The sequence below is a fragment of the Papaver somniferum genome, chromosome 6 (assembly GCF_003573695.1).
Source record: "Papaver somniferum cultivar HN1 chromosome 6, ASM357369v1, whole genome shotgun sequence".
Lineage (NCBI taxonomy): Eukaryota > Viridiplantae > Streptophyta > Magnoliopsida > Ranunculales > Papaveraceae > Papaver > Papaver somniferum.
In genome coordinates this window covers 10,485,661-10,507,869 of record NC_039363.1, presented here as the reverse complement: position 1 = coordinate 10,507,869, position 22,209 = coordinate 10,485,661, and the positions used below count along the sequence as shown (strand labels likewise).

At 35.8% G+C, this 22,209-nt stretch overlaps 1 protein-coding gene across 1 annotated transcript; it reads right to left on the bottom strand.

The window, feature by feature from the left end:
• Positions 1-6,215: 6,215 nt before the first annotated feature.
• On the bottom strand, positions 6,216-8,598 carry LOC113286898 (non-specific lipid-transfer protein-like protein At5g64080). Its single transcript, XM_026535540.1, has 3 exons — positions 8,102-8,598; positions 7,913-7,939; positions 6,216-6,698 (listed from the first exon to the last, which is right to left on the bottom strand). The coding sequence occupies exons 1-3, from the start codon at positions 8,436-8,438 to the stop codon at positions 6,493-6,495; spliced, it is 570 nt and encodes a 189-aa protein (XP_026391325.1). The 5' UTR covers positions 8,439-8,598; the 3' UTR covers positions 6,216-6,492.
• Between the last annotated feature and the right edge of the window lie 13,611 nt (positions 8,599-22,209).

Here is a 22,209-nt window from a genome sequence, read left to right as displayed (position 1 = left end):
CCACCAGTTGCTTGAGTAGATTTTCGTCTTTGTATGATGATCGCCATGGAGTCTTGTGCACAACTACACTTTCTATCCTAGTCCGAGACTTAGCTAATAGTAGACTAGAAATCAAGACTTATAGTTTTGATTACTAACATTGACAAACATGCTTGAGATAGCAACGCATGCGAGTTTGACCGAGCAGTGCTCTAACAAAGACTATGATAAAGGGATAGACATGAGCTTCATTTTGAAATTTAATACCAAAAGCTTTAGCTTGGGTGTGGTACTTTTTGTTTTTGTTTGACAGGTGAGGGTGACTACAGTCTAAACTGCAAAACCAAGTGTAGAAGAAGTACAATTCCCATGTGTCTTCTAAAGCTAGCCAGTGTATATTAAGTTGGTGAGTGCTGAGTTGTTTGCACAGTTTGACTACTAGCAGAGCTTGTGATAACGATCTGTCTATGAACCATAAGATAAGAGCAAGATGAGTACAAAATTTAAAATGGTTAGCAGACCCATGACTATTCTAAAGGGTTTGTTTTTGTTTATTATCCTAGCGTAAGCCTATATTCCAAATTTTGAGATATCTAGCAGCATCAAGCTCAGTCCTAAGGTTAAAAAGGAGTATAATATTTAATCAAAAAGTAATAGCTGAGAAACAAGTTGTTGGTGCAAAATATGATAATGACAGCTGGTTTAAATATATTATTGTTTTAAAGGGATGGTTTGGCCAGAGTTAAAAGAGATAGACTAAATTTGAAATTATTTGTGCCTTATAATCACCCAAGCAATGACTTTTTCCTGTGTATAACTTGAGACTGCAATGATTCAGCTAGCCAGTCAGCAGTGTTATGAGAATCTCCATTCAGCATAGAATATTTCTGAATGGTGTATGTATGAAAGTAATGTGTTATGTTCCAGTCATCTTGGTTCATCGAAATATTCTGGGTAACAATTGGCAGCTTAGTCGGATTACTAATGACATTTATCAACAGAAGAATAAATATAGTAGTTAGAGGAATAGATAAAGATTTGTTGCTTATAGGGTATAGGTAATTATGCTCTAATTGAAAGAAAATTGAAGCGACAGGGTAGGGAGAATTTTTTTTTTAAGAGATATGTATCTCTATGGGAATCGCTGCCATTAAGTGTTGAATTGACCCAAGACCAAACAATGAATTCGACTATAAAACTGCTTCCTTTGGAAGATATTTGGATCATTTTCTTTTCCTTCTTTTCATCTCCATTGAGTCCCAAAATAGTAGAAATCTGTTTGGGTCTTCCAGCATGGGTGAGAATGAAATTGATAAGAAGCAGAAGGGCAAGAAGGTGATGCCGGAGGTTGATATTGAACCACGAATTCACTGGTATCCATGTGAGTATGATGTTGATCGATTTCCATATGGGATTGTGTTTCCTCGGGCATGTGAATCTCCAGGATTCCAAGATTGTTTTGCATGGTATTTGGAAGACATGCAACACAATATTAATGGTAAGGTTGAAGAGTGTTTGCAGCAGGAAGGGCCTCCGAGTGTTGTACATGAACTCTTGGTTGATTTTCCGGTGGAAAGGTTGATTCAATTCTTCAATCATCCTAAGCGCAAACCAATAAATCGGGATATGAGCAATTTGTTTGAAATTCGAGTGGAGAATTATGAGAGAGGAGGAAGCAGTCGACAGAATGATGTTGATAATGAAGTGACTAAAAAACCGCCGATGGGAGAGGAGGGTATGGATCTGATGGATGAGGATGTATGTGTTTCCTCGTCTCCTGCAGTTAAGCCTCACAGGCCAGGTTCTGACGATGATGATTGGATTTTGTATGCGTAGCATCCCAAGTATGGTCCTTTTCAAGTGCATGAGGGTGTTGTTATTGTTTCCGATCGATTTCTCGTTTCCGGGCAGAGCAGGGTTGGATTTCAGTCCATCACTCTCCCTGCAGAAGCAAGATTGATGATCCGCAAATTGGCTGCACGACCATGGCGTAACTACAAGCCTATGCATATTCCTGTGCTTGATGCTTTGTGTCATGTTACTGGTCAGATTGGTTGTGCTATTTTTGCAGGAAAAAATCAACCAACTTCCGATCCAACACATCTAAAGACAGATCCTGCTGATGAAATTCCAACTTATGATGAGCCAGATTATGCTCGCCATGCCGGTCAAACTGAGTCGGGTCTGTTCAATTATTCTGAGAAGCATCAGGTGCCAGTGATTCGCAGGGATGAACCATCTTTTCGAATGACTCGGAATCAGACTTGCAGTGTCAGCCAGGGACTCGGAGCAAGACTCGTTTTCATCGGAAATAAGTGAACTTTGATTGTCTCATTATCCATAGTCATCCATCTAAGGGAAAGAGCTAAGATAACCAATGGGATTTCTTTTAGGGTATAAGATCTTCATTGATTCGTATTTTGATAAGACATCTTATGTTAATTTTCTGTTTAAATTTGTGTAGACTAATGCGGGTTTTTGACATGGTTGGTTTTAATAATTTGGTGTTAATGTAATCTAGATTTATATGTGGGTTTTGAAATTTCATTTGAGAATAAACTTGAACTTAAAACTGGTTGTCGTGCTTGTGATTGGGTCTTAGGTGATAAGAATCAGGTAGAGATTGAGAATTTAGGAAGAAATTGGTCGAGAAAAACGATTACAATTTAAGGAAAAGGGGTATCTCATGAACTTTAAATTGTTGAAGTAGCTAGAATTGTTGATAGAGAACTTAAGATTTCCAGAGCTAGGTTTGAGAAAGGTGAGTTTGTCTTCCAAATTGCTGTAAATCCCAGAATTGTGATTGTGATTGTCAACGGTATTGTCAGTGATATCCATTTGAGCTACTTTGATGCAGTTACATGAGCAATGATGATCCTGATTAGTGTAATCCTTAGAAAAGCCAGGTGATTTGAGAAGAACCAGCAACAGAGAAGAACACTAGAATTAGGTGGAATTCATAGACCAGAAATGGGAGAGCAGAAGAAGGGAATCCTGCATAAAGTTAAGAACACGGAGAGCGGAAAGAAGGGAGATTAAAGAATTTCCGGCTACAATCCGGTGAAAAAACCAGCCAAAAATAGCAGTTACATCACTAAAGTACGAGGTAATTGATATAAAAAAAGGACGAAAAAGAAATTTTCAGATGAGAGGGAGAGAGAATGGGTCGTACAGAGAAAGAGAACCATTTTCGAATGAGAGGGAGGGAGAATAATAGTATTGCTCAGTATTTAAAGTTGTTGACTTCTCTTTCTCCTTTCTCGCTATTTCTTCTTCAACAACAAACCCATCAAGAACAACCATTTTCTACTCAGATCTAGTCCATTTTGGGTTGGATCTGAGCAGGTTTCTTCGCTATTTCTTGTTTTTTTAAGTTAGTTAGTAGTTATAGCTTAGTTTTTATTATGTTTTCTTCTTATCTACATCATTATGGTGGTTTTATTTAATTTTTTGAGGTTTATCTTCGCTTTAATGACGGTTTATTGTTATTAGATTGGATTTCAAGATCGATAGTGATGCTCTCCAACGATGAAATCTTCATCTTCATCGATGATTTCTTTGACGACGGAAGCTTCATCACTAGTTTCAACAGATTTGAGCAAATCACTCCTATTTTGGGAGCATATCTTTCTAAAGAAGAAAAAACAAATTAAATGGTTGGATTCTAGTTCCGCGAAAAACCATTCTTTCTCCGATTTAAACGGATCTTAATAGGATAGAGAATAATAGTATTTCAGTCAGTCTAATAGAAAGAGGAATTTTTGCACAAAAGAGAACCCACCTATAACAAAATAATGGATCTAACTATGAGCCTCAATGTTACCCCAAAGACGAGGGGATGGCATATGACTGTATTATGAGCAAACAGGTGATTAGCCAATAAATCAGCACAAGTAAGCTGGTTAACGTGCCTTTAAATTCATTGTCTGAGCACAAACAATTTTCAGTAGAACATCCTCACCTGATTAACATTTTCCGGCTGGCAGTTTAGACATACGGGAGAACCTACATTCTGATGTCAAATAAGTCGGATTTTCTTGAGTTCTTTCTGTATCTGTTTCTTGTACTTTTGTATTTGATTTTGTTGACCAAGTGGAAGGGTGCCATAATACCTCACTGGCACTTGCAAATACTTGAATTGAGGAAAAGATAAGCTTGATATTAATTTCTTTCCAAACTCCACTGTTATTACATCTTAGAATTTGAATCGACTTAAAATTACTTCCATAGATAGACTGAAAGAATAACCTCGATAGACGGACTAAATCGATATACAGAGGTTTCATTCATGCAGTATCTTGGTTTCAGTCATGCAATTAACAAGACTACATTAATAGGTCACAACTTAAGAACGAATCAATCTGTCTTTTTACTAGAGGTGTGCATATAATCCGGAACCGCGGATTTTATACGCAACCGTCCGTAAAATTGCGGGTAAAAACCAATCCGCAAGAATCTATGGGCCGGTCACGGGTGAATTCTCAAATTCACAATATTTAACGTTTAGGTTGCGGTTGGTTTTGTAAATCCGCGGATTTATCCGCACCGTAGGATAGTGAGAGTGAATGCATGGCTGGTGGAGCAACCAACTTGGGTAGACTGGGGTTTTATACTCTGATGCCTGAAGTTCACTTAGGGTCGTCATTCGCCAACGTTAAAACCCCGTGGATCTATTGAAGAGACTGGGTTCAGGGGGATTTGGGTGGTGGTTTATACGGAGTTACCTCCGCTAGGAGATGAGACTGAGACAGATACCCACGGACCAAAGTTACATGCACTGCAGACAAAAACTGTTGTTCAAAAGAAGAAGAAAGATCCACGAACCTTGCAGCTTGTAATACACGAGATTGAATGGAAGCTGAAGGAGCCGTTTGACCATTTCACCTTATCTTACCGGTAAAATATCATTTACAGATCAAATCTAATATCATTTCACCTTATCTTATTGAATTACAGAAGCAAAAGAAAAATCTTAAGTAGTTATCATGATAACATCATTTTCAAGATTACAAAACGTCATGACTTGCAAGCATATTAATGCCAGAGTCTTAGTTTCAACTGTTACCGCTTCTGGAAATCATAATTCCGGATAGACTGGGGTTATATATATATATATACATATATACATATATATATATATATATATATTGATTAAATCCGCGGTTAATCGGCATCTGGTCCGTACAATCCGCTGATCCGCAGAGGTCAAATTCACGGGTGATTGGGCCGGTCACGGTTCAATTTTCCAAATCCGCAACTTTGATGGTTTGGTCGCGGATGATCCTAATCCGCAACCGCATGTCGGTTGCACACCCCAACTTTTGACAAACATGAGGGTAATCAGTAACGTGCCCAACCAACTCATTGTTATTAACAATTGCAAGCAAATTATCAATTTGGTACACTGTGGGTCTAATTACAAATTGGAAAGCCAACGTACCTAAACATCTACATCGTTCAAAGACTGAGATACCGAGAAACAAGCCCAAAAACCAGCAATCTTTTTTTTTTATCAAGAACCGAAGCTATCAATAGCAGTGTGCTAGTATAATCATGAAACCATAATCAAATGTTTTGAGGCATACATTTATCTAATTTCGGAACCTTGAGTTATCAGCCGAACCTAGGTAAAAACATAGGTTATCAGTCGAACCTTGAGTATGCCTCAAAATATGTTTCATAATCATTTGAATATGGCGGTGTTGGGCTTTAGAAATTAGATAAATTGCATAGCAACATCCCGGTCTCACTGAGGGGACAACAAATCAAATGGTTTCTTCACACTACTGTCAATTCTTATTCTTCCATTTCAATAATAAAAATCATTAAAGCTATTAACACTGTTTCATTTCATTCATACAGAGGTTTCATTCATGTAGTTAACACGGCTTCACCTTCGTAATAAGTCTCAACAATTTAGAATTGAAAGAATCTGCCTGTTAACAAGTATATGAGGGTAATGTGCCCTCAATGACTAAACTCTGACTGATACTAATATTACAAGCAATGCATCCATTTGGAACGCCTGGGTACCTAAATGTACTCGCATCTAGGTCGATTGGAGACTGAGATATTGAAAAACAATCTAGAAAAACAACATAACAAAAGACATTACGCAGCAAAGTTAATAGCAGTCTGTTGGCATAATGTGGCAATGCCGGCGCTTAAAAACTGAGGCCCAAAACTGAAGGAGTAATCGAACATCAACATCTCAGTCTTATTTGATCACACCAGTAGAAGAGAAAAGAAAAGATAAGGCAACTCAATAAATACCCAAAACAAGTAAACAGGGGAGATGTCAAGGTCTTTCTGCTACTGAAAACAGAATTTATAAACAAACCACAATGAAATCGCTAAAGCGTAACTGTAATAATACAAAATAAACCTAACCAAACAATAGTCCTCAATAATATCCACCCCCCTGCAACATCCTACCTCGTGGAACATATGAATGTTTAAGCTACTGATAAATTATGTCCAAAGAGAACTAGATGGTTATGTGTGTAACTGATCTCAAAAGAGCGAGTACGAAGCGGCAACAAGGCTGACAAGAAGAGCTAATGAAGAAATCGTGGAAGTGGATGCATCAGATGGTTTTGGGGCTGGAGCTGGAGCTTCAATTTGAGAACCTCCTGTGGCGTCTTCAGCAGCAGGTGAAGGTACTGGAGAAAACATGGCTGAAGTGGGAGGTAGAACAGTGCTTCTACTTGGAGATTGGGCTGCAGCCAAAAAGAAAAGAAGATCAGAAACTAAAAGAACTATGTATGTCCTAGAATGATAACCGAACATGCAATGAAGAGAAAGAGAAGGGCATAACAGGTTCATCTCAAATATTGTTAATAGTATGACATTTTCGTTTGAGCAATTACATAACATGGCACCGGAGTAACCAGACCAACAACAGGATTGCAAACAAAGCAGGACACGAGTGCTTGGGAATGTTCAGATTTGTTTTACAGAATGGTACATACAGCATTTTCCCACACACATTTTCAGTACAAAATAGGAGCAGTCAAATTGCACGCCTCTAGTTGAATGTTTATGAGTTAACCTTACAGCATTTTCCAACTCTACTGGCCCTAATCTCTTCTCTTGTCATTGAATTCTAGAAACACCATATTTTGCTATACCAATACTCCACTAACTATCCAATTTCAACCCACATTAAAATAGACACAACGTTTTTCAAGTTAATCACACAAAACAAGACTCAGAACATCTAATTAGTAACGCAGAGAATTCCAATCCACACCAAAATGGAACTACTTAGAGAATTACATACAAGAAATGGTCTTGAAGGAATTTCTTCTTCAACGATAAGAGATGCTAAGCAAGGAATTGATGCTCATTAACATTAATTCAAAATTTTCTGGATAATTTCATACTCATCATCATTTTAGACAGAATAACTTCTCACACATGGGTTTTCTAACACTGTGACTTGGAAAAAGAACAAAAATACTTAAAATCGGGTTTCAATTTTCAACACTAAACCCATTTGTTTAAACCGAAAAACACACAACATGCATCAATAATTGGTCCTTGAGGAATTCCATTCCACTTCAAGAAACCCAAATGTACCTTTTGCTTAAAAATAATCAGCAGGAAAGATTTTCATGAGATCTGAATTCCACACTACCATTAAAGAACAAAAGATGCTAAGCAAGGAATTGATGCTAAATTTGGGTTCAACTTTCAACGCTGAACCCATTTGTTTAAAGCATAAAAACAAATGTGTCACAGTTTCACACACAAATATCATGCATCACTAGCAACAATCATAATAAATCTATATTTTTTTTCCAAGAAAAACCAGAATCAAGACAACCCATTTATGAAATCCAAAATTGAACAAAACCCATCATCCAAAAGGAGCAAAACCATCAAAAACAAGGAATCTAATTCCAGAAAAGGGAAAACAGTAGATACATACCAGGAGCACCAGCAGGGGAAAGAGCCACTGCAAGATAAACCAAAATCAAGAAAACCCCATTAATAAAAAAAAAAAATCCAAAATTGAACAAAACCCATCACCCAAATCCATCAATGAATCTAATTCCAAGAAAACCCAGATCAAAACAAAAAATCAAAAAGGGTTTCAAAAAAAAAAAATCAGACTTACATCCACATTTATCAATAGAAGGAGCAGAAACACCACAAGCAGCAGGCAAAGTCATAGCTTTCTTAATATCCAAAACAACCCCTAAACTCCCACTATTCTTAAAAGCTTCACAGATACATTGAGCATCAGCTTTCAACACAGTTTTCAATCCACTGCAACATGCACCTTCTGGTTTAGTAACTTTACTCCCACTTGTAACAAATGTTAAACAATCAGCCATACTGAATATGATTGTTGAACAATCAACTGCTGGTGCTGGTGCAGTAGTCTTTGAGTTGACAACCTCTGCACAAGCAAATATTGCCAGAACACATAACACTAATGAAATCTTCACCATTTTTGCTGAAAGAAAAATGAAAAATAAAGAGGCCCCCGGAAGAAATGTGGGAAGAAGGAAGGAAAATGAAAAGTCTTTTGCGAGTGGGAATGAGAAGAAGAAGATGAAGAGGGTTTCGAGCTGCTAAATAAATGGAAGGAGGGTGAAGAGAGATGTGAATGAGATGAGTATGAATTTGACTCATGATGAGTCCAACTCTGAGAATAAGCCATGTGCCCACTGTAATTTTCTCTCTCTGAAACATTTGTTAATCTCCACCTTACACGTGTTTGAATTGAAGCTTTACCGAAAATGGTATATCCGTTAATGATCAGAAAATCTATCTTCAGAATATTTTCTCATATAAAGTTTCTGGTTTCTTATTTTACTAGGTAGCAGTAAAAAAAAAGAATTACTGCGTTTTTCCATGTTTGATTTTTCACAACTTACGAGGCAAGATGAAAATTTAGTGAATTTTTTTTTGAAGTGGCAGAACTAGGCATGCCGGCATAAATTCGTAGGGGTACCAGTCTTCCTTGGGGTACACCAATTCGTGGGTTTATCTTACGTGAATTCTGATATGCCCCTAAGTAAATTTGTACTCCCACTAGCACAAGTTCATAACATCTCACAAATTTGGTACATACATAAGGCAATTTAAAATCTAGACGTAGTATAAGATTTTGGTACACCCTTGGATAAATCGATACCGCTATTAGCATTCTTGCACACTAGACTAGAGTAAAACGCGTTGGAAACGTCGATCAAACAGACCAAGACCGGTCCAATTTATTTGCGACCTTTTGGGGCGTCTGTGCCAGGTTAAACGTGAGCCGTGACTTTGAATCAGGTCGGTCAAAAACAAAGACAATGCAGAGCCACACATAGGTCTAGTTGATTACGATGTTTCCCATTATAAACTTTGAGATGTTCTTCTTCCATTTCAGACTGAAATATTGATTTATTGCATTCCTACTGTTTAAATTCAAAAAAATATATCAATATGGATTTGGTTTCACTTGCCATAATCAACATTAAACTCCTTATTCTCTTTGCCCTTTTCAAATATTAGACAACTTCATTTCTTCAGCACTCGTTCCACCGGTATCCTCAATAATTCTTGAATGTTCCAAGCTATTTTAACCCGTAGATTATGGTCTATCTCAAAATGGACGAATTTTAATTTTCTCCGACATCTCAAAACTCATCTGCATAATTACTGGAGTGTGAAACTAAAAACTTGTACGACCAACAAAATTATTTGCTATGTATCAGCTTTGGGGAAAAAAGAAAAATATTAGCAACTACAATAAATCAAAATCACCTTGTATGCGAATCTCTTTTATTGTTTATACATGATAGGAAATGATTCGAATGAACATGTTTCATGCTCAAATAAAACAGGAATATATTTGAAACCTGGTTTGATTGGGATATACCCAGATTAATTGGGGTATACTCAATTTTAAGTGGACTCTTTTTAAGGACTAAGGAGGAGTCCTAATAGGTGAAGTTACAATACTACCCTTCCCCTTTATAATTCTATTATCCTAATCAATTTTTTATTTTCATTTCATCTTCCTTCTTCTCTTCTTCTTCTCCTCCCCCACCACCACCGTCAAAACTCGACGATTAAGTCGAGTGGATCGTCGATTCAAAAATTCCGATTAATCTTCAAAAACGGATCCGCCGAGACCTAGGACTACACATATGAAAGAAGCTAATCGAAAACCCAATGAATACAACCCCGGATTTGCAAAATTAGTTCAACAAAAAGAGAAGAAAAAAACGGTTGAAGAAGAAGAATTCGCAGCCGCTGAAACACGAGAAATGGTGCGATTAAGAAAGAAAGAGCTTACTAATTAAACTCACTCTAGAACTTCAATTTCATGTTTGCATGTCAAATTAGGTCAGAAAAATCGAATGTTTGAATTTGCAGTTATCTGGTCGGCAGGGTATTATGTTACGGCCCTGCCGATTTTTCGTAATTAGGGTTTGGCCGGCAGGCTCTTAGGTAAAAGATCTTGCCGGCTGTTGACTATCTGTAACTGGTACTTGCAGGGTCGGAAAGTTATTCAAACTAAGACCCTGCCGGCGTTAGTTTTTTTTAGTTGGGTTGGTTATAAATTTTTACCTTGCCGGCTGGATTTCAAGTTTTTTTGTCTTCTCATGCCTTGAATTTTCAAGTCGGAATGGTATTCAACAGATGTTTATTAGCTGACAATGTGTTGGTAATGAACCTTGCCGACTGGTTATGCAAAAAATCCTTGTATCTCATGTGTTCATATTTGTTATAAACCGGCAGGTTATGTGAATAATACCCTGCCGACTGCTATTTAGCCGGCACGTATTATTTTGTCGACCCTTCCGACTGTTGTGTAGCCGACAATGTTATATTTGTCGACCGTGCCGACTTATAAATTATTTTCCTTAATTGGTCTTGTTCAGATTGCAAAAGGCAAAGAAGAAAGCTCTGAAAGCTCTTAGTCCTACTTCAAGACCTCCTCGTGTTGGTGAAAAACTCTTGACTTCAACACATCGAGGGGCATACTTTGTGCCGGGAACGCTCAAGATCCGTGTACCGAATGATTCTGAACCACCAGCAGAACCCAGTGATTCAGACGAGACTCCAGATGAAGACCAATCAATTTCATCTGGTAGAAGAGGTGATGGTGATGATGATGATGTTGATGATGTCGATGAAAGCACTCCGGCTGTTGGAGGAGGTAATGGAGAACAAAGCCAAGCTATTGTTCAACAAACCGAAGCTTCAACCGAAATCGGAAAGAAGAAGAGGGTGATCACTGAACTAGCTAATTCCCACATGCCTCCCCCTCACTTGATGGTTACACTGAAAAACGGTGAGGCTCCAAGGGGAACCCCAAGAGATGGTGGAGATGTTCTTTTTGGATACAAAGACTCATGGGCATTGTACGATCCATAATACTATCGTAAGTAATTTCAATCCATCTTTGTTTTTTATTCAAGTGTGTATCTATCTTAAATTTGCGTCAAGTGTTTGTATTTCTTTTCGTTTTTTTTTTGGTATTTAGGATCACAAGCATGTCGTCCGTATCATGAGGCGTCAAGGTTCATGTTCAGTGACTAAGACTTGGGATCTTGAGGATGAATGCGAGGTGGTGAAAGTGATTGTCAAGAACTCCGGGTTGTGGCCTGCTGTAGAGAGTTCGAATATTGAGCATGATAGAGTTACCGTATCTGCATTCAGTGAGAGGTTCTATGGAGAGACTGATACAATGTTATTCCCATTCGGTGAGATGGCGATAGCTCCCAATAATGCTCATCAAATTCTAGGCCTCGAGGTTGAGGGAAAAGCAGTCAGTGAGGACTTCGATGATGATTTTTCTTTCAAGATATTTATAAATTGAGCCAGAAATTGTTCAGTTGGAATCAGATTGAGACGGAGTCTATGCTTAAGAAGAAAGAAGGTCGTCTAACCAAGAAGTTTAATGCCGACAAGCTTTTTTTAAGTTACAGTGCCGACCACACCAAGGTCGACAAGATTTTAAACTGTCAGACTGCCGGCCCTGACGCCAGAAATTATGTGCATACCAGGGTCGGCAGGGTAATCAGATCAAAACCTAGCCGGCATTTAAGAAGCCGACAGAGTATTATATTATCGATCCTGTTGGCTATGTGTTGCAGAAAATACCTTCTCCTGATGCCTAAAATCATCATAAAGTCGGCATGGTTAAAATTATGTTCCTCGCCGACCTTATCATTGCCGGCATGCTAATAACCAAATACATTTCCGGCGGATACACAAAAGAAAATGTTCTCCTGATGCCTATAAGTCATAAGGTCGGCATGGTAATAAATTTCATACCTTGTCGGCCATACCATATCCGATACTCTAATAACCAAATACCTGTCTGGCGGTTATTCAGAAGAAAACCAACTCCTGATGCCTAAAAGTCATAAGGTCGGCACGGTAGCAAATTTCGACCTTGCCGGCCGGTGTTATTCGGCTTATTGTGGAAACAAAAACCTCGCTGGCCGATTCAAAATTCAAATTTTTACAAGTACAATTGCATTGATTGACTTGTACTTGGACACTATAACGGCCAAATTTGGGCACCATCCTATAAATACACTACCTCTCTCTACAAAACAACACATAACTATTTGCATATACTGTCCAAGGCTCATATCATCATACACTCCATCTAACTTACGCAGTAGCTCTCTAAACACAACAATGGCTTCATTTGATTCAAATGAATATTTGGCAATCACCAAAGCTTGGTACGCGGAAACTAGAGTAAGACATGCGTCCTCCTAAAGGGTGGATGCCGTTACCTTTTGGGCTAGGGTACACAACATATTTAGGCAAGACTTTGGGAATCCTAATAGAAGAAGTGTCCAACAAGTCCATGATAGGCACCAAGTCATCGAAAATGCGGTACTTGCTTTTTTAGCTCTCTAACCTCGGATTTTCAACGCTTCCCACTTCAACTTGTCCATTGAACAATTTGTAAGTGTGTTTGTGGTTTATGTTACGTGATCCATGTTGTTTGATCTTCCTACTAAACACCACTAACAAAGAAAGTTTGTGTTTTTTTTTTTGTAGCATGAAACCGTGAAAGCACGCTACTTGGAAGAAAGGGGGGAAGCATTCGCCTTCGATGCAATCTATCACTTCATGATTGACAAAATCCCGGAGTATGTACTAGACTTCATGGAGGCCGGAGATGAATGGGATTCCTCCGGCGAAGCTTGATGGTTTTGGTGTAGGTTTTGTGGGTGGACAAGGAGTTAGGTTTTATGTTTCAATCAATGTAGTAACCAAAATTGCATGAATAAAGTGAATTACATCTTCCCATGTTTTGTTTTCTGTTTGGTATAAGTACATGCTGACAAGGTTATAAATCCTTAGCATGCCGACTACAGGTCAGCCGACAGTATTAAAAATTTCTTGCCCAAGATAGCCGGCGTAATCTTCATTCAAAGACCATTCCGGACTAAAAGGGTCGGCATTTTCTTCATCCACGGACCATGCCGGATGTAATTGGTCGGCATCTTATTAAAACATCAACCATGCCGATGCAGAATAACCGGCACCTTATTCAAACGTCGACCTTTCACATTTTCAAAACCAATTTTTTTGATAGAAATCGAACTCATAAGACGGGTTAAAGGTTTAATCGACTGAATTCATAATTTCAAAATTTTAATCTAAACTCAATTAATTAACCTAATCATAATTTTTAGTGTTAATTAAACAAGGGCATATTAGCCATTTAGAAAATATAAGGTTAAGGGGTGGCTTCTTTTACTTCAAAATGACCTAGCTTTTGTCTCATTAGGAATACCCCGATTAATCTGGGTATACCCCAATCTCTCCAGGATTTGAAAGAGTAAAACTGAGAAAAAATGAACAAAAAAACAAAAAAGGTTTGAAACTCGAAAAGAGTCTTAGGAACAACGTGGACAAATAAGTGGTGTAAAATTCTAATTTTCGTTCCATCTATGTTGATATGCAAGATAAGATTTTGCAACCTAAATTTGAAAAGTAGTCGACAATGCAATAGATGGACCCTGGGATTTCAGTCTAGAGTAAAAGAAACGCTTGGTCTTGGTCAAAATTGCCAAGTCTGCTAATGGGAGTACCATTTTGCTTGGGGGTGTCCCAGTATAAGTTCATAAACTTGTTTGTGAACCGAAAAGGAAATTGACAGGAGTTATTGGTTTTGTTATTCATAGCATATCTTATGAACAACCAATATGTGTGATAGAGTATAACCGCTCACAAATTGTTGTGTTCTTGGTAGAACTTTCACAAAGTCCTGACTTATGTATTGGTATAACTTTTATTAGTAAAACCAATCTTAAGTAATCACCTGTGGTATGATCGGATTATGTCTGACCTTGGGGAAAGGGAACCGATCCTAGTAAGGGAAAAGGAACCGATCCTTGTAAGCGGTGCAGTACATCAAGGAGAACCGATCCTTGTATGGGGAGCAGCAAGGTTTATAGAAGAAAGGGGAACCGATCCTATGGACATGTGCAACACATATAAGTTAGATACCATATATATGTGGGGAACCGATCCTAGTACCTAGTCAACCGAATATTTGGGAAGCTAGTGTGACTATGCGTAGTACTCACATGGAGGTAGAACCGAAACTTGTTTTGGTAGAACCGTTAAACCCATGATTGTGATTGAATGTTGGTTTGATCAATCACATAGTTCTTGAAAGTCATATGGACCAATTCTAAACTTGTATGGAAGTGTGACAAATCAATTTCAAGGTTGTAAGTGTGAAAGATAACTTATAAAGTAAAGATGTCGACAAACTTTGAACACGTGCTGTGAATTTTTATTTCTATAATTGTTCAAAGATATTCCTTAACGGCCAAGGGAACAGAATCCCAGGATCGAAACATAAGTAAGTTAAAAATATTTTAATTAAGGTTATTAATTTAATTTTGTAGGGAAATTGTAGAATTAGTAATGTGCATTTACTAATTAGATTTTCCGAAATATTTCGATCGTTATTTTTGGACAGAGCATTTCCAAGAATCATGGAAACCGAATTTGTGCTTTAATGAATATCTTGAGAATATTTTCGGTTTTGGAAATTCCTTGGTGTCCAAACTTCCTTGTCTATAAATACACGAAGTTTTCCTTTCTAGAAAACTAACCCTTCGTAACAACAGATTTACTCTTTTGTTGTTGTTACTGGTGTAGCCGCCTATCAGAGAGGAGAGTAATCTAATTAGGTGAAATCTCTTATGACCGCTTGGTTTAAAGTCTTCTGTGGGATTGAGAAGCTCTAGCGCGACCCGTTGGTGGGAAACTAGATAATTGCAGTTTATATTTGTTTTCGATTGATTTGATTGACCAACAGTGGTTGAAATATGATTGCACCTAGTTTGTTTATTCTTGAGAATCTTCTCTTATGATATAAGATTCACTCAAACTAGTTCAGAGTTTCGACATGGATCTTTAGACTGTTGTTAGTTCTAAAGAAGAAACCAAAGAATTACATGAAAGACTAGTTCTATGTTAGTATTGGTCTTTTTTATTTTATGACTGGATCTCAACAATTTGATTTATTTTGTGTTTGTCTAACTTTGGTTATCTTTTGTGAATGGATGAATGGATTATTGCAGGACATGCTTTTGTAAGACAATGCAAGTTCTAAAATTCAAATAACTTTATTATAAAAAATTTGCAGGCTACATTTTAATATTTTTCTTAAATTTCTTGCATATTTCATTTTTCTTTGGTTTCAATAACAAGAGCATCTGAAGCCCATTATGAATGCATCACAAGTTTTCTTCTTGTACACCAGGTATGCTATGTTGAAATTATGTTGATTTTTGCATACCTTCAGTTCTAATTGAGAATTGCATTGTCTTTAAAGCATTTTTGATTGTTTAATGGATAGTTTGTAACACTGTGATTGTCTTCTCCACAGGCAATACAACCCTGAGCTGATGGAAGCTTGATTGGAAGTGCTGATGTATGAGAAGAAGCTTGATCAAACCACTCAAAGTAGTTGCAGGTGGGATTCAAGCATTTCGAGAAACAACTTTCCATTAGTTTCATCTGTTTTAGACCTTAACAAAGCTCTTACTCCATTATAAGGTACATGTTTGCACCTTGAATAAGCCCAGGGACATGCCTTTGTTTCATGATCTTCTTCCATTTCACACATTAAACAAACTATCATACTACTTGAAGAACTTGTTTTATCATTCATACCACCATCCATTTTTTCAGATCCGAAAATGAAGAGAAGTTGATTTATGTGGTGGTGAAGATGTTCATTTATGGAGAAGAAGATAAGAGTGCCACATAAGCAGTGCCATGTACGCAAACAGTGCCACGTACGCAATGTGTGTTGATGTATACATAATCAACACGTCTAGTTGGGTCACAATAACCTATTCAAAGGACTATTAGGTCTTTTTATGTACAGTTAACGGGGCTAACTTTCCATCCATCAATTTTGGTCAAAACATTCCTATTTTTGTAAAAAGCCCTTTGTTTTGCTTCTATATAAATATGTGCTCCCAAATTAGGAGTGATTTGCCCAAATCTCTTGTAACTAGTGATGAAGCTTCTGTCGTCAAAAACACCACTATGGAGATTCCGTCGCCGGATAAGTTGATGATGAAGATTCCGTCGTCGGAGACAACCAAGATGAAGATTTCGTCGTTGGAGAGCATCACTATTGATCTTAAAACCCAACCCAATAACCAAGAATCTACATTAAAGCGAAGATAAACTTCAAAAAATAGATAAAACCAACATTGAACTAGATCTGAGCAGAGAATGGTTGTTCTTAATGGTTTTGTCGGAGAAGAATGAGTAAGAAAGAGGAGGAGAGATGGAGCATTTTTTAACGTTGTTTTGATTTCTGTTGGAACAATTGTTGAAAATAGCCTGCAACACAATCATTAAAAAAATTCGAAACAAACAAATGTTATGGCTGAGTCACGACCAGGTCGCTCTCTTTAAGACGTTTCGCGGCTCTGCTCAAGATTGTGCAAGCAGTTCTTCCATGTCGCGTCGCCCCCAGGATAAAACAGCCGAGTAAATCTCTTTCACAATCACTCTTACACTTTGAGAGTATGTGATACTTGTACACTTTTATTCTTGCTCAAAATCAAACTTGTAGAAAACAAGTGATGATCACACACTAGTTTTTTCTCTCAAAAATTCATTTTCTAAACTCAAGTAATATAAAAGAAAAACTCTCTTGTTTTCCCGTCAAAATCTGATTTTTGCACTCAAGAATTTCAATAATTAATGACTCTTAATTGTCACAAAATTAACACCATTAACTTCCCTAAATAAAACGGTCAAGGGATTAATAACAAAATAAATTTCTTTAATGAAAATAATTATGACTATTAAAAACAATTTTGGTAAATGGAAATAAATTTGTTTTAAAGAATATATTTCCAACAATCCCCCACTTATATTTTTAAAACATTGAGCAAGATCTATATAGTGATGTGCATAAGTAAAGGTATCTTTCGATTTTGAACATTTACATAGTGCTCAACTCTCTAAAAATCTGACCATAGAGTGAACATAAGTCTTTGAACTCTAGGAGATAAGAAGATTGTCTAACACACACAAAACTATACTAGTGTAAAGTCTAAAGCCTGCACATTACAACCCGTGCTTGAATCCCGGTTTAATGAATGAACTAGAGAACTGCCCATATTCTCATAGAAAGCGGCCACACTTTCACATCCATATAGGTGAATTTATCAAGTGTACTCCTGTATCTATGTACCCCACTCTAAATAGAGTATAAACATCATTAAGAGTTTTAAAAACAAAAAACTCAACCTTTACTCGCTTCAGGATATCATGTTTTGGGATGACTTCTCAAAAGCATGATTCTCTATATACATATTATCTGTGACTTAGTCCCATTTGAACCTACATTTTGGGATTTCCATTCATAGGTAGGGATTACCTTTTGAACCTACTTCTGGAATCTTGAGTTATAGGTTGGGTGTCAATCACGAACAACTATGTCCATATCATTTGTGAATCGCTAGTCCCTTTGAACCTATTTCTTGGTGGGTATCCATCACAAATGACTCAATTCTCAATGGGCATCAACATCATCCCATAAGATGTATTCACACCTTCTTATTAATACTTTCGTCAAAGGATCAACAATTAGTCTTTTCAGACCATATATATCCACTCTCATAGCATAAAAAATGCTTTCTATCACCTTATATGTCGACCCTACCGTTGTAATTAACGGTTCTCAACTCTTCCAATAGCCGCGGTACTATCGCATTGGATTAATATGTCTGTTCTTCCTCTATCTAGTAGAGGCATGAATCACTCAATTCCTTGGAGGATTCATTTGAGAGGATATCTCAATCAACATCGCAATAATATCCTTAAAGGATTGCGGTAAACATTTTTAGATAGTGTATTTCTAGGTTTAAGGTTCTTTTCAGACACCTCATAACCTTCTCAATGTTTTACTAATTATCCATACATGTATTATTAGTAAATCTGCATATATGTAACCCCCACTATAGAAGTAATATACATATAGTCCATCACTAGCAAAAAAGCTATGTCATGCTACCATACTCATTTTTTTTTCTAGTTCAATCCACATAATCACAAGCACTATAATACTAGAATCAAATGAATGAAAACTAGTTTATAAAGACTATAATTTTTATTTATTTGGAAATCTTTTTCAATGTAGTGGAATAGATCCAAAACAAATATTTCAATTCAAAAATTACACTATCTTCATCCAAGTCTTTCATGTCAAATAATAAACTAAGCATGTTCTCAGTTTCATTAACGTCGTACGAGTTAGAATACAAATTCAGCGATTCACTTATGCATATATAGCAAGCAATATTATGTGTTTGTCACGTCAGTCAATTTTTGAAATCGTTTGATTCAATTGCTTCAGAGCTTGAGTCAGAATAAATAATGACTTATCAAATTTATATGTAGTTCGTTCTTATGGGAACTACAGAATTTGTCATGCCTGATTCATTCAATATATTTTTCTACATATGATACTTAATTCATTCAATATATTTTTCTACATATGATATACAACAAATCACGCATCTTAGAAAAAAATATCATCAATCAAGAATGTAAATCGCTACATGGAAGCAAGTATCAAAATTAGTTACCTTTTCTCTATTTGTCAAACTCAAACATTTGGTTCTTAAAACCTTTTTCCTTTTTTTTTCTTTTTTTTAAGGTTAAACTTATGAGGATCTAAGTATCTCAAATAAGGTAATAATTATGACTAAAATTCTTTTTAGTCTTACTACTTACACATCCGTTATTAATGATCTTGTGATCTCCATTTCTAGCTAGCTCTTTAATCTAAGTTTAGTATTCAAACATACATAGGGTAAATAACCCCCACTATTTTTCAATTCAAAAAGAAATTTCAAATTAACACAAAAATATCTAAAATTGAGAAGTTACTTATGCAAATTGAATTTCTATCCACGTTCATTCAAAAATTTCTATAGACTTCGTTAAACGTCGGATTTCGGTGTTTAATACCAATTCAAAAATTAGAAAGTTTCTTCTTTCATACAAAAATTAGAAATAATTTTTAAGCACAAATAATTTCTATAAATTCATATTTGACGTGTTACGTATTCTTGCTCATTATTAAAAAAGTAATTATCCAATTTCAAAATCCTTTTGGAGCAATATAGAGGACGATCAAACACTCATTTTTCATGTAGACGTCATTTCATTATTCACTACTGAAAATATCAATTTTAGTCACCAAATTAGACTTCGTGAAACACCAAAAATATCTTATAAAAAATATCAAACATTTTATTTCATCTGATGCTTTTGTAAACTAGTAAGATTGGGATTCTACATGCTTTTATAAGTTGGGTAAAATTTGATACATGTCACTTAAAAAATCTCTAGAAATTTTAGAGGAAAACACAACATGCTCATACTCATCAGTAACTCCAAAATTTCATAGAAGCAAGATAAAATCACATATTTCAAGCACTCCAAAGCTTCAGTCAAATCATATAAATTGTACAATATTTGGTTCAAACATTCCATTCATAACATTTCTATTGTAGTAGCGCAATGATCAAGTTCAACAAAAATTTTAATCTCAATCTTGTTAAAAACAAGATAGGCGGAAACTAAATTCTTTCTCATTTTGGTGGTATGAACATCTTAACAAGATAGTTCTACCTGAAGCAAATTTTTGAGACCATACCAATACCAAGAATCCTATAGATGTGAGTATAACTCAACACCACTTTCTTTCAAATGATTCGGTTCAACTTTTGAACAATAACCTATCAAAAAAAATATGGTGTGAAACACCAATATATATCACCACTCATCGTATCCAAATTTCACATTAACTTAGATTGAAAAGCATTGTTAATAACATTTGATATTCTTGGAATGCCATGTCGTAAGACTTGGTTTAAAGCAAGCATATCAAATAACTTCATAATTAAAATTATATTCATTTCTTGGTGAGAGTTGGTATTCATATTTGTTTTGACTAGGTTTCTTATTCTTTCGGTTTTGGTTTGGTGTCAAATTCTATCTCATAAGTTCCAAACTTGTATGAGTCACACATTTATTGTCATAAACAATACTTCTCAATATCTAGTTTCCATACAACTCATTCTGAGATTGAACAATCAATTTATTTCGATCTAGAATGCAATTATTTGATCACCACAATAACTAAAAAATAGTTCTTCAAACATATCTCGTTTGCTTTGAAATCTCAATTGGTCATAAACCAACGTCCACTCTTTCCACGCCAACAAAGAAATTAGCAGACCATTGCTCCATATGTCGATTAATCTCTAGTATTTACTCGCAATTTTTGTTTTTCATTGAGAAACAAAAACTTTCTCAAGTAAGTGAAATTATCACCTGTCACAATCATTTAAATATGAGCATTTTTAAAGTAAAATAATTAAGGTATGCACTTATGTAAGTACTTAAAAATCAAATAAAAAATTAGAACTCCAAGTATCAAACAAAGTAAAGGTTTATAGTTATAACGTCATAGATTATAACTTTCTACTAAGCATTTTATCAAATATTTGTGGTGCATTAGTTTGATTGCTAACAACAATCTTCTTTTTCATCACCGAAACAAGAGTATGAAGTCCTAGAATCAAAAAATAATTTTTAATGTAATTTCTTATGTCTCTAATCTCTATGATCAAGTATAACGACTCATATTTTTGGGCATATATACACAACCATTTCGAAATCACCACATCTCTCAAAATGAAAATTCAAATGGAAAATTTCAAAATGGGGTTTGAAGATAAATTCCTGATCTATATAATATTTTTCATGTTACACGAATTCGAATTATCTATACAAAGATTAGGAAAAATGAATTCAATTATAACTAAATTTATGCCCGTCAGAATCTTTCGGATACGTTATGCAGTTTTCTAAAATACTTTAAAAATATTTTTCGGGCTCCAAAAATTCTGAAATTTGACATGGATGATACTCATGATGTCTAATATATCTGGTTAGAATTTCTAGACCCAATTCATTTTCGTGTATGAGATAAAAATAAAACTCTACAACATGTTAAAAACATTTGTTTATTATCAATAACATTTTTCTATGTTAAGTGTGGCAAATGTTGGTTTGATCAATCACAAAGTTCTTGAAAGTCAGATGAACCAATTCTAAACTTGTTTGTAGTGTGGCAAATCATTTTCAAGGTTGTAAGTGTGAAAGAGAACTTACAAAGTAAAGATGTCGACAAACTTTGAACACGTGCTGTGAATGTTTATTTCTATAATTGTTCAAAGATATTCCTTAACGTCTAAGGGAAGAGAATCTCAGGATCAAAACATAAGTAAGTTAAGAATCTTTTAATTAAGGTTATTAATTTCATTTTGTAGGGAAATTGCAGAATTAGTAATGTGCATTTACTAATTAGATTTTCCGAGAGATTTCAATCGTTATTTTTGGACAGAGCATTTCCAGGAATTATGGAAACCGAATTTGTGCTTTAATGAATATCTTGAGAATATTTTCGGTTTTGGAAATTCCTTGGTGTCCAAACTTCCTTGTCTATTGATGAGTGCCAAATATTGTATATATTTATCCCTTTTTGTTGGCATTTTAACTCATCTTTTATGCATTAATTCAACATTTTATCCCATATTCTGTATTTTCATTGTTTTCAAGAATAAATATTTTTTTTAATTAATTTTGTATTTTTAGGTAATAAATAAAGTTCGGATGAGTCGCGGAGCGAAA